Genomic DNA, 17,254 nt, shown 5'->3' on the forward strand with positions numbered 1-17,254 from the left:
TGAAGATTAATAATATGAATAACAAGTTACAAAGAAGGAAAACTACAACATAGTTTTCTTAAGTCAAAACCCCTCCTAGGTCTCCAAAATAGTCTGTAAGTTCCAAGCTTTCTGATTGTATTTAAAGGACTTTAAAATACCATATGTAGCTTCTTTTGAAGGAATTTTATATATTTTAAAAACAGTAACTCAGAAGAATTATTACTCAAAACCCTTTTGAATTCTAAGAATTTATCTTCACAGTTTCCCACAACATTCTATATTTACACACATTTTTAAAAGATCCAACTTTTCAAGTTTAAATAAAGTAACAAAAATTAGTTTTCAGTAGTTGTCCCTCAAATCTTTTATCTTTCGACAGTTTTTAAAATGAAATAATAAACAAGTGACTTTGCTTAGTACTAATTCTGATTTACATCATGAAAATCACTACTGCTGCCAGTATTAGCCTAGTAAAACTCACCAGGTCCTCTCAGATGTCCCAGAGAAGAGGTCAGATTTTGTAAATTCAAGCCAACATGGGAATGGAAGGATTCCAACATTCTGTTTTCAAAACACAGAGTTACAACTTGAGTGATTTTGTCTCCCTTGTTTTGTAATCAACCCCCAAGTCTAACATTACAGGATTAAATGCTAGCCTCACATACTCCCACCTACTCCTGACAGCAGGACCAGACCTGTGGATTCTTCAGTGTCCTGTAGAGGAAATATTATTGAAAGAATAACACTAAACTTTGCTAGTTTTTAGTGTGGACAAAATGTAGGAACATCTCCTTTCTGAGCAATCCCCACCTAACAAAAGTTTGGAAAATAAGCATCTTATCTATTTTTCATTGTTTGATAGGGGATTTTAAATAATGTAATTTCCCTGATATCACTTATAGAGATTCAAACACATCTGTTTGACCTAGAGCCAAGCGCCATACAGACAGTTTAGAAAATGTAAATAACCAAAAGTAAAGAAAAGAAAAATCTTCTCTAATACATCACTCTGATATTTTGCTAATTATTGCAAACCTAGAGTTTCTCATAGTCTAGGAACTATTCAAAGCCTTCTATATGTCCTACCTGATTTCATCCTCCCAACAAGCATCTGCTACTGCTTCTACTATTAATGTACTCATTTTATACATGAGGGAACTAAAATGCATAGGGTTACATAGGTCAGATTATCCCAACTAGAAATAGATGGAGCCATGACTTGAAGTCATGTAGTGGGGCTTCAGTAATTATATTACACTATTTTATTCTAACTTCATTTGACATGATTAGCTGTATAATAATATTCCATATCTTTTCAATGTTTATTTGTATATAAATGCAAACAAACTTTCTAAGTACTTAATATTATATTATGGACATCTTCACTAACATATATAGATGTATGTTGTTATATTGGACTGTCATCTAACATTATACTATATGGATTGAATATACTAATGGTTTATCAGTCTTCTAATGGATATTTGGGGTGCTCATACTTTTTTGCTATTATTAAAACTTCTTGAAAACCTTTGAGCATTCTCATCTATGCACCTGTTCAATTACCTGCTTGGTATGCCTAGAGATGACATTGCTATCTGGATGTTATATAAGTGTTACAGAGGTTTTTAGTACTTAAAATGTTTTTCTAAGAAAAAAAATTAGCATGTATGGGGGAAGAGGCTATGACCATCCTGATCAGAGCTTGATATCAGATAGGGTGTAGGCACTAAATAAAGAGTAACAAGTTATAAGATGGACCCACCTCATCTCTCTGTCATGCGTATGACATATCCACGGATTTGGTCAAGAACTGGAGTAATTCCATCTGAAATTCTAGAATTCATTTACATCCTACTAAAATTGAGGCAAAATGCACTTATTGGACAGTTTGCTTTACTTTCTAGCATGTGGACCACAGCTAAGTATTACTTAATCTTCAAATTAGGACAAATATTTTTCAACAATCTCCTACTAATGAAAATTGTGACAAAAATTTACAATTGATGCCTTTTAGCAAAACATTTGAAAACCATTGAGCAAAAATTCTGAGATGTTTCAACACAGTGGAATGCATGCAAATATCCTGGCACTTTTGAGGTGAGATGAAGAAAGAGATAAGGAGGGTTGCTATGCTATGTGGCACTTCACCTTCGTTCTGTCATTGGACTGACTGATCAGAAGACCTAAGCATAGATTCTCAAATACAATATATTGGAAAGTAACATATAAAATGTATACACATCCACCATTATTGTCCTGAGACCAGGATTCTTATGCACAATAGTCTTTAATTTAAAATTTGAAGATGCAGTATAGAACATGACGTTCTTAATCTAAATGTGAAAATATGGAAGCATTCCATTTTGTTTGCTGTTTGCATGCCAAAAATAGAAAAATGTGGATAAAGGTAAGCATCATACACTTATGAAATTCTTTCATATTCCTTATTTTTAGCCAATTATTTTTGTTTCTTCAGTCAATATTTTTATACCTAAAAATGTGTTTCACCTTACCCATTATGTGCCTCCCAAGGCACCTTAAAAGGAAATAGAGAAGAGAAAAAAAAACTCTCCCATAGGCCTCTATGTGACCTGTATAGAAACCCTCCCAGACTCTAGTCTGAAAGCCTGTTAGCAATCCTCTACCTGATTGCCTGGCTGATTCTATTCTCTTCTTTCTGCTGCCTACAGCCTCTTCTTCTCTGTATTATATGGAGAGCCAGATTTCAATAAAAACCTCAACCGGATGCTTTTTTTAAAAAAATGTACTAAAACACAGGTTTTCAAAGAACCTGACTCATCATGTCCCCAAACGCTCACTTGTCTTTTCCTTTGCACTCCCATCACACTCCAACATTAATGAAATGAAGCTAACTGCTAAGATAGGAGCAAGTTACCACCATAAACTAGCTATAAATAAAGACAAGGCAGCCCAAGTGGGTTCAAGTTCAGGCTTCCCAGGCTTTAGGCTGCCGTTGGAGTGCATGTACCTGCTCTTAATTTCAAACAGTGTTGATCTTCCTCATTAAACAGGACATGTTTTTATTCAAAATCGGAACTAGGGGTATTAGGAGACCTTTACCTTCCCCCAGTTGTAGAAGAAACAATTCCCTGAGAAACTGTTAACTCTACTGAGAAAGAAAACATAATGAAAGACTTTATTTCTGCTCAGATTTGTCGTTAACAAGTGCCCCACTTGTCCTTAAATCGCTGTTAGTATTCTTTGGATTATAAGCTTCATATAAAGTAAGAAGCATTTTCAAATGAATTCAGTTAATTTTTCTAGTTATTAAAAGCTTACTGGATAGTCTAAACTATGTAACTGCTTTATTAAGTAGTCTTTCCACAGCCATGACTTAGTTAAGCTAACCTGAGTCTTGAGTTAAATTTAGTCAAAATAGAAAGGGGAAAAATTAATCTTTCAATACAATAATTTCTTCCCCTATCATAAATTAAACCAAACTTCTTTCCCTGAATCTGTGCATACCTTCTACTTGTTCAAATCTGATACTTGTAATACATTTAACCCAAGAAAATGGCTATCCGGACAAAGATCTGTTAGTGCTAAGCACAATTTGTGACACAGATTTTGGATGCCAAGATATTCTTTAAAGCAAAATAGTATCTCCTCCAATATCTATTATTTGTACAATTGCATCAATTTCTTAACATGCTGTGCTAATGAAGTGCTGAAAAAAAAAAGTCACCAAAAAGCTGTTTTAACAGAGATGTATCTACTTTCTACAAGTTCTCAAAAATATGTGCTTAGGGGCTGTCAGAGGTCTTATCTGAAGCCTTAGGGCCAACCCTCTAACACATTCTTGTAAAGTCATCTAGAAGATGGTATGATCCTGTAGAATAATCCAGAAGAGTAGCTGACCTATCTCCAGACACACACAGAGCAGAAGCAATGTTCCAAATCCTTGCATTCCAACTATGTTCTGTGGAATCATCCTCACCTTCTGTTAGAGAAAGACTAACCTTTAATTATTAGATTTTAAAGGGAAAATTATAACTTATTCTGCTCCATAATTGCTGCAAAGGAGTTATTAAAATTCCAAACTTATGTAATATTATCATAAAATATGGCATTTTTCTCAAGAAAGACACAAATTGGATTTGAGCTTACGCACTGTAAAACCCAGATGGTTTGCTTAGCTACTCAGACATCCTCCAGTTCAAAAGTTAATTGAACTGAAAACTAAAATTTTGATAATTGATATGCTTTGGGACTAGAGCAGAAAGATAAATTAGCCGTATGCACGGGGTGTTAATGGGCTTGAGAAACCACTGCAGTTAGTGAGAGAATATTGGCCAAGAAGAAAATCTTTTTTCTCTCCCTCTCCCCTCACCCCTCTATTGTCTAGGTTAAATAATTCCACATTACCTGGGTTTCTTGAGACGCAGCTGCTTTTCTTTCTCCATTTTCTTACTTACAGATTCAATATCAGTTATTATTTTACCCAGTTTAACTTGTTCTGGAATTAACAAAAAAGCGTTGATTGTATACTACTATAATTTCCAAGTTCTAAATGTACTTTTCAAATTTAATTGCAAATTACAGACTTTTAAAATAAGAGACAACATATTCTTTTAAAAATTACTAACACAAAGTTACCATAAAACACATTTGAATAGTTTTTTCTTACCCCTATCTTATTCCGATCTTTTATAATTACTAAAATTTAGGGCTAAAAAGTAAACCATAAATGAATAACATATATCAAAAAAGGACATCTCAGAAAAATGCCTGCAACAACATAGCACAAGCCCATGAATGTAAAGGACTTCTGTGTGTGTTACCATTAACATCTTTATTTTCATAAAGCTTAGTTTATATGGGAGGCTCTGCTGCTTTAAAATAAGTTAGCAAGTCATTAGTTAATGAAAACAAAAGTCTCTTCATTTAATATAGTTAGACTAAAGACAAACACACTAAGTCAGGTTTGTCCAGCACTTTTCATCTCCCAGCTTGGATATACTGAAAGATATAGAGGCACGTGGTGCTCATAGCATAAAGCCTGTTCTTTAGAAAAGTCACAATGTCAACACAGAATGGAACATACTGGACTGAACTATATAGTTCAGTGTGACACAGAATAGCAAGTTTGAGGAGAAACTGAAAACACAGTGTTACTATTATTTTTTGTAGTATTCTAGGAGTACTGAGTGGTTAGACTTGACCTAAGAATTACCTCTTGTGAGCCTCAGAATAGTGATTTTTTTTTTTGCAAAGTACTATGCTTATTCTCAAAGAGAAGTAGCAATCTCCAGAACTACAGGGCATAACCTGTATAAGTTCTAAAGTGAAAGTCCTCTGTAGTATCCTTTTTAAAAAACAAATTTATTAATTTACTTATTTATTTTACATCCTGGTAGCAGTTTCCCTCCCTCTTCTTCTCCCAGTTCCTCCCCATCTTTCCTGCCCACCCCCCCCCATCCACTCCTCCTCTGTTTCTGTTTAGGAAAGGGCAGGTCTCCGATGAATATCAATAAAACATGTCATATCAAGGTGCAGTAAGACTAAGCACCTCCCCTTATATTAAGGTTGGGCAAGGCGAGGAGTAGGTTCCCAGAGGCCTGTAAAAGAGGAATCAAGGGCACCACAAGAAAACTCACAGAATCAACTAACCTGGGCTCATAGGGGCTCACAGAGACTGAACAGACAACCAGGGAGCCTGCATGAGACTGACTTAGGCACTATGCATATGTGTTACAGTTGTGTAGCTTGGCCCTCAACAGTATTTTTTTAACTCAATCATGTAAGACTTCTTCCAAACTACAAAATTGCTGAGGGATGTTCTGTATGTTAAATGTGTTGCTCTGATTGGTTAATAAATAAAACACTGATTGGCCAGTAGTCAGGCAGGAAGTATAGGCCGGACAAGGAGAGAGAATAATTCTGGGAAGTGGAAGGCTGAGTCAGAGAGACACTGCCAGCCGCTGCCATGACAAGCGAGATGTAAGGTACCAGTAAGCCATGAGCCACGTGGCAAAGTATAGACTAATAGAAATGGGTTAATTTAAGATAGAAGAACTAGGGCTGGAGAGATGGCTCAGAGGCTAAGAGCACAGGCTGCTCTTCCAGAGGTCCTGAGTTCATTTCCCAGCAACCACATGGTGGCTCACAACCACCTGTAATGAGATCTGGCACCCTCTTCTGGCCTGCAAGGACACATGCAGGCAGAACACTGTATACATAATAAATAAAAAATCTTAAAAAAAAAAAAAAAAAAAGATAGAAGAACTAGATAACAAGAAGCCTGCCACGGCCATACAGTTTGTAAGCAATACAAGTCTCTGTGTGTTTACTTGGTTGGGTCTGAGCAGCTGCAGGACTGGCAGGTGAGAGAGATTTGTCCTGACCGTGGGCCAAGCAGAACCAGAAAAAGTCTAGCTACACAAAATACGAGAAGCTTTACCCTTAAATTTCAGTAAAGATTACAGAAGAGGCTGATGGCAATTAAAGAATGCAGATGTCAAAGTGTTTGTGATTGGTCCACCTTAAGATGGGTAATGGGCTTCAGCCAGGTCATAACACTCTTGAGTTTGTAAATGTTTCTTAATGCAAAATCTTGCCTTTCAACCAATGTTATAAAACTTTGTTTCAGTTTTATACCATGAACTATGAATCATTTGATTGAAATAATTAGAAGAAAGGAGATGGGGAGGCTAGAAATGAAAATGGAGGAGTAGTGGGGACCATTTGGTAATTTAAAATAAAATCAGGTAGAAGGCACAAAGGACATGAGAGTGGCCAATTAATTTGCCCTGCTCCCCTCAGAGGTTAGCTGGAATCAAATATTCAGTCACCTGAAATTGGTCCCCTACCCAGTCAATGTCCTCATTCTAATTTCTTTTTACCTGTTTCTTTCAGGACCTCATTTTGTCTTGAGAATCTTTAGCCATTGGCTGTGTTTCCGCACACAATCTTTCTCCCCTTGCCAACTGTCTAATCCTTCACTTCAATGATTTGGTCCAACTACTGTGGCTATATGTATTGCCTAGGTGTGTTTGGCTCATACGTTTATTTTTTTTGTATACACAATTCTTAAGTTCCAATTTTGAGTAATCAACTATCTTCAATTCAATCATCATGGCCTTCTCAGAATTAACAATAGTACTATCCACCTGGGAAAGCATCTCAAATCACTTCCCTTTCACTCCCCTCGCTTATGCAATCATTCATTAAACACTGTCCACCCTTTCTACTTTATATTTCTTACACAGGCCTTTACCATGCACTCTCTGGAACCATAAGAGCTTCCTCAGTTGGGTTCCCACCTACAACCATGCTACCCTCTACCCTCCATGCCTTCCATAAACATTTCTTTTTTAAATTCTGTAATTCTAAATTATCACTATGCTGTTTCCTAAAATAATTTCACAGTAAACAGAGCACAGATTTTGTATAATTCTAGATCACTGAAATGCACTGAAAATGTCTTTTTAGAAGAAACTTAGGTATCTACTAGTAACTCTTGCCTAAATCACCTACTAGTAACATTGCCTTGTAATCTATTATGCAATCATTTATAAGCTAGCTTCCTCGGTAAGGAGAAAAAAACATCCTTCCTCTTTCCTCTCATTTTGAATATTGCTGTGGACATATTAGTTCCTTTTTGCAATTTGTATGACTGTTCTTTTCTATGTTCACAGTGCCAAAATTGGCAGATGAGAGCCAAGCCGGCTCCCATACCTTGCCGCCCATCATCTGTGGTCTCTCACTGTGTCTTGCTTGTCCCAGTACTATTCCATCTTCATTTGGTTTTCCCTGCTCCACACACGGAATTGGGTATGCATGAAGCAGTGGTCATTGCCTCTTCTGATATACTTTCTCCCATTCTCTAGTTAGTTTCCCAGCTAGAAAAGTCTGCTTATTTCTACTAAAACAAATCAATTCATTCTCTAGGGTTCCATCGTTCACATTTCTTCTCTACCTCTGTGCTCCATTTTATACATCTCCTATGATAGGCTTTCTAGTTTATTAATTCTATTTTCAATAATATACTACTTAAACTCTTACAGGTTTCTTTGGTTCTTCATCAGATCTTCTCAGCTACATCGATAGTCATTAGCTCATTCATATGTTCATACTATTTTTCCCAAGACAGGGTTTCTCTGTGTAGCCCTGGCTATCTTAGAACTCACTGTGTAGACCAGGCTGGCCTCCAACTCACAAAGATCTGCCTGACTCTGCCTCTCAAGTGCTGGCATTAAGGGCATGTGCCACCACCGCCTGTCTATACATTTTTATCTTTATTTTTATTTTTATATACATTGATCTCAGTTATTTTTATCCTTTACCTGATAATTTATATTTCTATGGTCTTTGTGAATGTACTTCTAATCAGGAGAGGTAACTCAGTCTCACTCCTGATGGTTTACTTCCTCATGAGTTTTAATTTCTTACATTGTAAATTCATATTCTACACAAATAGAAACTATTCACAAATATTCCCCAAGAATGAGAATTATTTACATATTTTGTAGAAATTTAAGTACATGTGCTGGATGCAAGATGCAAATAAGATATACCCCTGTAAAAGTATTTGTGTTTGTTTCCTGTAGGCAGCTGATAGCACTTTCAATTATGCTAACTTTAATTTCTCACATTAGAAGTTTATAAGATATTGATACTATGAACTGTAATTCAATCCTAAGTCAAGTTATTTGTGGCTATGAATTCTAGAATTCTGACTCTCTTGGAGTTAAGGCTAAAACAATAGCTTCTTTTTACCTTCTACGAGCAAGTTGTGTGTGTGTGTGTGTGTGTGTGTGTGTGTGTGTGTGTGTAGTTGTTGTTGCTGCTGCTGTTTTGTTTTTTGTTTTGCTTCTGGTTCGGTCTTTCACCTTGCAGAAGTGAAAGATCAGCTTTGGGGAGCTCCCACTTAACCAACCATCCTACATAGGTCAAGGTATTTTCTCTGCACATTGTTCATTCAAAGTCCAATGAAACTGGGACCTGAAGGCTACCAGAGACACATGGGACTTCACCAAAATGCAGAAGCTGGCCCTGCCCTAAGATGATATTCAGCATTTGTTCTGTTTTCTCCACATGAGCTTTCAGGTGTTTTATAAAAATACTGATTAAAGAAATGCCTGAAATATTTTCTCCTGTTGTTAGTCATTCACATTTCAATACTCCACTCACAAGATGCAATCTGATCTGTATCTAACTTGGAGTCACCAGTTACTGGTCCACTTTCCCTTTATTGATAGAAGTTTTTTAATGGTGTTGACTGGGAATTCTTTACCTTGAATTGTCTGCACATCTCATTATAAAACTTCGTACATTTGTTAAACATTTACTATAAGAATCAATAAATAAAATATTTGAAACTTAGTCAGTTATGTTGTCTTCCTATTATTTATGTCTGCCAGTGACAGAGATTAACTGCTTTCATTTTCCCCAATACTCCAGATACCACACACATACATACTTCAACCTCCTTCAAAGGGGAAAAAAACTCATTTCTCCCCTGACCTTTGTAAAGAATATTTATTCCTCCCCATCCCCCCAAAAGGAGCTCCCATTTATACTGCAAAAACAGCTTAAAGATTTCAACTGAATCAATACGTTACTGGACTTAGTTTTCTAGAATCGGTTTGAATGATTTAGGAACAGGATGTAATGAATGAGGCTGTGTTTGCCATCTCAAGTGTCGCCTTTCAGGACGTCATGTGATGAAGACGAGGGAGTTGCAAGAATTTTGAGGTCTCTTCTCTTTAGAGAATTTTTTTGAAAATGTTTCTTATTAGTTAAATCAGATCTTTTTTGTGTAAAAAATGAGACCTTATATACAGACTATAAAGTAGTCTTTCATATTACTCTCTTTTCAAGACCCACTACTTAAATTGTATTCCATTTTATATGAAGTAATTATAATAAAATTTAGAACTGAAAAATGTTACAATTTTATAGACAGATTCATTAGTCAAGAATGACAGATTGTGATTTACTGACATTTCACATTCTAGTGTGTGGGCTGGGTGGATGTCATGTGATTTTCTACTGTTGGAATTTCCAGCACATGTGTGTTATACAGAATGCCAGTCCCCACTAGACTGTGAACTCTGGTGGTTTCCTGAGGACAGGAATTGTTTTTATACATCTCCAGTTATTCAGTCAGTATTCAACATAGTTGCTGAATGACTACGGTGTGATAGGCAATCTGGTAGCTACTAGGAATACAGGAAATAACCTTAGGTTTACAACTCCTTTGTTCTGGCCAATAAAATTAATCACATATAATTGGGTGACTCCAACTGAAGTGCAAGAAAACTATTTTCATTATCTTATAAGCACAAGATAGAGAATGAAATGTATTCTTTAACTTTGTAATTGAGATAGCAAGTATCCCTTAGTGAGAGAGCTGGATCTTTATCAAGTATACATCACAGTCAAAAGCTTAACACAACTTCCCAGAGGAAATGAGTGTAAATTGATCTTCCCAGAATCACCCTCTCTAACAACAACAAATATGGCTACAGCTCAGTTACCCAGATCTGAGCCTCTGCTCTCATGTACTGAGGTCCCTGGGGAAAGAGCCATAGTGTGCACCCCTAGTAAACAACCCCCGATGTCTGTCTTCAATTAATTAAGATAGGAGTCCAGCAGACTGTGCTGAGTATCATGCTTTCATACATTGTTATCACTGTTGTTAGAGGAAGGAATCCTAGCATCTGGATTAAAGATGCCAGAATGATTGACAAGCCATGGAAGTCAAAGATGAGAGACTCAAGTCAGATTTAGAAGAACCTTCCAGATATTTATCTTCCTTCCACAAATAATATGCATGGGGCCCTTTGCTGCATCTCTTTCCATACACTAGATTTGCTTATGTTTAGGAAACACTTGCTCATCTCTTACCCCAGTACATTCAGTTGAAGAGAAGCAAGTATGCCAAACACCTTAGTTCCCAAGATTCATAATTCCAGAGTTGTTCTTCTATGGCATTGACTCTACTGCATGTGTGAGTAAGATCCACCCTGATTCATCACCCCAAGGAGGATGGAAGCCTGAGGAAACTGATAGAGATTCTCTAAATAATTTAAAAGTCTGCCTCTAATCCCAAAACATTATATTTCTGTTAGGAATAGATAAAATAGACATACCCATATACACACAAAAAAACATACAGTTTAATATCAGCAAATCATGCCTTCCCTTCACAGATGACGTCGATGGAGGTAAAGCAGGGTGACTGGAGTTAACCTGCTCTTTCTGACTGTGCTTCCAGCTTAAACATCTTTTATAAGAGTTGCCTTGGTCATGGTGTCTCTTCACAGTGATGAAACAGTGACTTTTGTGTTGCAGGTGGAACACTTCAGCATGAGTTTCTTAGCTCACTGTTATGTACTCACTGGCCCCTGTGGTACCAACTCCTTTGTTGTGAATTCTCTCAGATCACTAAATACACCAAGTCCTGGCATGTAATGTTCATAGGTAAGGAGCCTTAGCACCGAAGTCAAGTGTTATACTCAGCTGCTTGACCACCAGCTTCGGGAGCCACTTGCCCTTTCTGTGTACCCTGAGTACCAGGCTTCATATTCTGAAAATTAGTAGCTGATACATCTGAGCACTACAAATCAGGTGGGGGTTTGTGAAATGATTCATAAACTTGGTAATTAGATACCTACTGTGGTTTTGTTGCTTTTGCTTTCTGCTGATTTAGAAAATAAAATTTGTCATACCCTGTTCCACTTGACAGCACTTCTATATATTTGCTAAGAACATCACTGTGGTTAACCTGCAGGGATTCATATTTCCTTCCCATAGTGTTTGAAGTTGGGAAAACAGGACACTTATTCATAACCCCAAATCCCTCTTAACATATCTCCCCAAATGAAACATATACAATTGAATCTCAGGACCAGAAAAATAAAGAAACACTCTAAAACAAGTTCACAGTTGCATTTAAAAAGTCAAAGGAAGGGGGTCCCATGGGAATCCTCAAACAACCCAGGCTGTTGCCAAGATGGACAAAAAGCCCTATTGATGAAGATAACACCTACAAAACGGTGCCTACCTATGTAAAGCCTTCATCCCTACATTCTAGCATCTTTGGTAAAGGAAGGTACTCTGCGCACCACCAAAAGAGAAACTAGCCTGACTACCAACCCTTTGACCTACAATGGGGTCCTGCCTGCAAGAGACTCCAGTGCAATGTGACACAGGATATAAGGCCCACTACACAGAAGGAACTAATGCCCAACAATGCTTAAGTGACCAAGAACAAGGACTAGGTAGCCTAGAGATCTGTGGCAAACCCAAATACTACTATTCTAAAAAAAAAAAAAGTAACCATAAAATGACTCCTTATGTTGTACTCATAGATCAGAGTCTTGCTCAGCCATTGCCAGAGAAACTTCCTCCTGCAGCAGATGGGAACAAATACAGAGACCCACAGCCAGACATTGTGCAGAGTAAGAAGCCTTGGAACACTCAGCCCTAGGCGGGATGTCTTTATCAAATCTATCCTCTCAAAGAGAGGAGGCAGAAAGAGATTAAGAAGCAGAGGGGATGGAGGCCATCAAGAAAACAAGGCCCTCTAAATCAATATAATCAAAGCTTATAGGAACTTACAAAGACTGAGGCAGCATGCATAAGGCCTGCATGGATCTGCATCAGATCCTCTGAAAAAAAAAATAAAAAAAAAAAATATATATATATATAAAATAGCTACGGGTTTATGTTTCTATGGGATTCCTGAGTGTGCAGCTTGTGGTCACTGGTTGTTGTCCCTTCTCTTGGGCTCTTTTCCTTCTGTTGGTTTGTTTTGTCCAACTTCAATGTGACAGTTTTTGTTTTGCCTTATATTTTATTATTACCCCTTAGAAGCCTTTTTTTTTTCTTTTGAGAAATGGAAAAGGAATGGATCTGGATGGGAAAGGAGGTGGGGAGAACTGAGAAGAGTAGAGGAAGGTAGGTCAATCATAATCAGGCTATATTATGTGGGACTAGGGAGGAGGGATGGATCTCCCTAGGAAGGCAAAAGAAAAGTTATACACAGTTATGGATAGATGATAGACAAGAGGAGTAGAGAACTAGAATGGGAGGATCAAACAGGGAAGGGGAGGGAATACAGGGAGGGACAACTAAAACCAAGGGCCATGGGGGGGGTCATAAGGAAACCTAATGTAGTAGAAACTTCCTAAAATATATACATATATGTAAGCAATCTAAATGAAGTCTCGATAATGGGGAGGATAGAGCCCCAAATGGACAGCTCTCATCACCAAATGCAGCTTCCAGTACCAGTAATGAGCTACATATAATCAAGATCTTCCCCAAAGAGGTCCTGTAGGAACCCCAAACAACCCAGGCTGTTGCCAAGGCTATAATGACCGTAGTGTCTATTGCTGAAGACAATAGCTGCACAACTCATTGAACGCAGAGAAGTTGAGCTGGTACCTACTAAAGCCTACACCCCTATGAACGAGTATTCATGGTACTGAAAGGTATTCTGCATGTTACCAAAGAAGAAAGGTAAACACCCATCTAGCTATGAACCCGTCAGTGTTGGGGAATATTATTTTAAGATGTGTGACTTTTGTTTATGTTACATTTGTTTAACTCTGTGAAGCTGTGTTACTGTGTCTGTCAAAAACACCTGATGATCTAATAAAGAGCTGAACAGCCAATGACAAGGCAGGAGAAAGGATAGGTGGGGCTGTCAGGCAGAAAGAATTAATAGAAGGAGAAATCTGGGAGGAGATCTAGGAATGAGAGAGGAAGGAGGAGGACTTCAGGGGCCAGCTACCCAGCCACCCAGCTAAATAGCCAGACATGGAGTAAGAAGGGAAGAAAAGGTATAGAGAAATAGAGAAAGGCAAAAAGTAGACTGGATGATTTAAGAAAACCTGGCTAGAAACAAGCCAAGCTAAGGCCAGGTATTTATAATTAAGAATAAGCCTCCATATGTGATTCATTTGAGAGCTGGGTGGTGGGCCCCCCAAAAGAGCAAAACAACAACACTTCAATCTACAAGAGTAACCTGTAACACAAAACCTGTGGGAGCAACCAACCACGATCTGATATGACTTAAGGTCCACTCCATGAGAAGGAACCTATACCAACACTGCCTGGGTGACCAAGACCCTGAGACTTGATATGCTGTGGACCTAGAGCAAAACCAAACACTACTGTTCTACTAAAATAACATAGCCATAAAATGACACCTAGCATTCTGCTATATGCATAGATCCATGTCTTGCTCATTCATCACCAGAGAAGCTTCGTCTTGCAACAAATAGGAGCAAATACAGAGACCCGCAGCTAGACGATCAATATTCAGAGAGTGAGAGATTGTGGAACATTTAACCTTAAAAGGGATGTCTTCATCAAATCCCTCCCTGCAGAACAGGAAGCAGGAAGAGTACAAAGGGGATGGAGGACACCAGTGAGTCAAGGCCTTCCCGCCACAACAAGGCTGGGGCACATATGAACTCACAGCCATTGAGGTGACACGTACAAGGCCTGCATGGGTAGGAACCAGATGGAATCCTAGAGCTGAAAGGAAAAGTGCACACATGCCCTCGTCCCTAACCCACAGGCTATCCTCAATTGATAGCCACCTGCAAGGGAGTCTCACTGGGGAAAGAGCCACTCCAAGGGGTAGGGCCCATGCCCAGCAGTAGGTGCCAACATGAAACAAACTAAACAGCACCTTTGGAGGTTCTTCGTCTCATGATACTGGTGGGGGGATTTTGTTTTTTGGTGTGCTTATTGTTTCTTGGTTTTGGTTTTGGTGTTTAGCCATACAGGATCTTTGTATATATATTATAGCTTCTGGCTTTAAGTTTTTATGGAATTCCTGTTTGTGCAAACATGTATTTCTCTGCATATATTTGATTTGCTTGTGCTTTTTCCTTGGCTCTTTTTCTTATTTGGTTGTTTTGTCATATTCTGATTTGTTTGTTTTTGATTTATCTTATATTTTGTTATTATAGCTTATGTGCCTGTTTGTTTTCTGAGGAGGGACAGAAGGGTGTAGATCTGGATGGGAGGGGAGAGGGGGAGCACTGGGAAGAGTAGAGGAGGGAAAACCATAATCAGATTATATTGTATGAAAAACCTATTTTCAATGAAAGAAAAAAATAAATAGTAATTAAGAGGTCAAATAGTTTATTCTACCCCTGTTGGAATAGTGTATGGAAAGCAAAACTGAGAAAGGAGCAAACATCAGTCTCGGGTGACAGATTGTTTGTTAATGTGACAACCAGATCTAATTACACTTGTGTTGGTAGGTGTGAAGGAGATGAAGCATCTGTGGGTAATCCAAGATACCACCACCCTTCATCATAGCTACTTAGTAACCTGACATAGAAGGAAAATATTTATAATTTTGTTCCCCACAGAAGATATTCAGAGGAGAGAAGGAAGAGCAGGGCTGTTAAACATAGGCTGTGCTAATTTTAAGGGACTGAGGAAGAGTTTGCAAACTCAGGCTGTTTTTACTTAATTTCTGTAGCATTCATCACAATGCATCCTATTGCTGATTTTCTTGCATGCACATGTTGGATTACTGCGCAATGCTGTGCGATGTGTCTCACACACTCCGGCACTTCCATTTCATACTTCACAGTTTTAGTGTCACTTTGAGGTTTGAAATGTTTCACAGTTATTTGCTATATGTGGGTGCCAAAATTAAAGAAAAAGAAGCCAACCTATATCACTAAAAAAGACACTGCAAGAATAGAAGACAGTCAGATGGGAATTTCTGTCCCATTAACATTCAGAACTTTGTCCAAAATCAATTCAATTTCTTCAAAATCTGACTTACATTTTACAGATACAATGATGCATGTGATTACTGTTCTTATAAAGTTAAATATAAACCTTTATCCCTGTAGATAAGATTATATAATTAAAAGAAACTAAAATACTATGATTCTTTTCTAGCCTTACAACTTACCCATATGCTCTTGCACAACAAAGCCCAAAGCCCAATTTGCCACCTGATTTGATCTGGTATAAACATTGGATTTCTATGTATGTATTTCCATGACTATTGCATTTTAATGTGCTAAAGTAAATTTATTTAAACAAGGAATAACATACATCTACGAGCTGACATTCATTAAAACTGGTATTTTCACCAACACTTACAAATAACAGACATTTTTCATGAGTTTTAGTAAGACAATAGCACACCTAGGATACCCCACGTTCTCCCTGTGTACCCCGCACTTTACACAATAAGATGCTTTCCTATAGCAACTTGGCATCTGACCACCGAAGTAGTGCATGTCTTTTCCACTCTCTACCACTCTGTCCAGCTGCCAAACATCAAACAGAAAACAAAAGACTAACGATAAACATGTGAGGGCTCATGAAAAGGAGAAGTTTCACTTGAGACATATCTAGAATAAAACACCTGGCACAAAACAAGCACTCACTACAGATTTCATGCTGTTCCTGTCCTTCCTTTCCAACTTCACACCACCTGGAGTTCAAGCGTCTGAAATGTGAAAGGTTTCTGAAAGTGCAATGAGAGGGCAGAAGGAAGCCAAACACACACGGGTGCAAGTCGAGTCGTGGATTTTCTGGCATGCTCTGAGTTAAGATTTCAACATCTGAAAGTCTTCACAGTAGAAGGAACACATGCTCACAGCACTGGATATGTGAACAATGACAATTTATTACTAGGAGAAGAGCGTGTTTTCCACCAGAGGCATCCAGCACTTAGAGAAACTGGCTCATGAAGTTAACCAGCTGACAGCAACAGTGAATGGAGCACAAGGCCTCTGCACTTCCACAGAGGGATTTCAACAGGGATTCAAAATCATTTCAAAAGGCCCACATGCAGACGGACTATCCTGACACAAAATGAAACCTAAAAAAGCCAGTTAAGACAGAATGCTAGCATGGCATGCTGTGAATTCTAACTTGCTAAGAAAAAATGGTCTCTATTACATTTTCCATTTGCAATTTTGTCTTTAAGTGCGCGCATAATTAAATGCTTAGCAGCAACAGAGAAATCATTCAATTTACTTACTGTAATGATAGAAGTACATTACTATGAAGCATTAATGTAATATTATCAAGAATGGTCTGATTTAATTTGCCTACTTATATGAGACTGTCTGACTCAGATTTATAGCAGTCCCCAAGGGCTGAAATTGTACCAAATAACCTCATAAAACTAACAGAAATTTCTCAAAATAAATTCACATTAAAATCAACATTTTTCTTTGGGGGGGCCTTATTTAGGAGTCAACTGAGTGGAACAGGGTAGAAGAATAGGTCAAAATAAGCACAACTC

At 37.9% G+C, this 17,254-nt stretch overlaps 1 protein-coding gene across 1 annotated transcript in view; it reads right to left on the minus strand.

Annotated features, from left to right (window-relative positions):
* The window catches only part of Iqcm (IQ motif containing M), a 353,128-nt gene that overhangs the window by 297,754 nt on the left and 38,120 nt on the right, over positions 1–17,254 (minus strand). Inside the window, exons 4-5 of the mRNA XM_052728865.1 lie at positions 4,372–4,462; positions 464–543 (exon numbers count right to left, since the gene is read on the minus strand). Of these exons, the coding sequence (XP_052584825.1) occupies positions 464–543; positions 4,372–4,462 (171 nt within the window). The remainder of the gene's footprint in view (positions 1–463; positions 544–4,371; positions 4,463–17,254) is intronic.

This window comes from Peromyscus californicus, unplaced genomic scaffold (assembly GCF_007827085.1).
Source record: "Peromyscus californicus insignis strain IS unplaced genomic scaffold, ASM782708v3 Scaffold_8__1_contigs__length_139910024, whole genome shotgun sequence".
Lineage (NCBI taxonomy): Eukaryota > Metazoa > Chordata > Mammalia > Rodentia > Cricetidae > Peromyscus > Peromyscus californicus.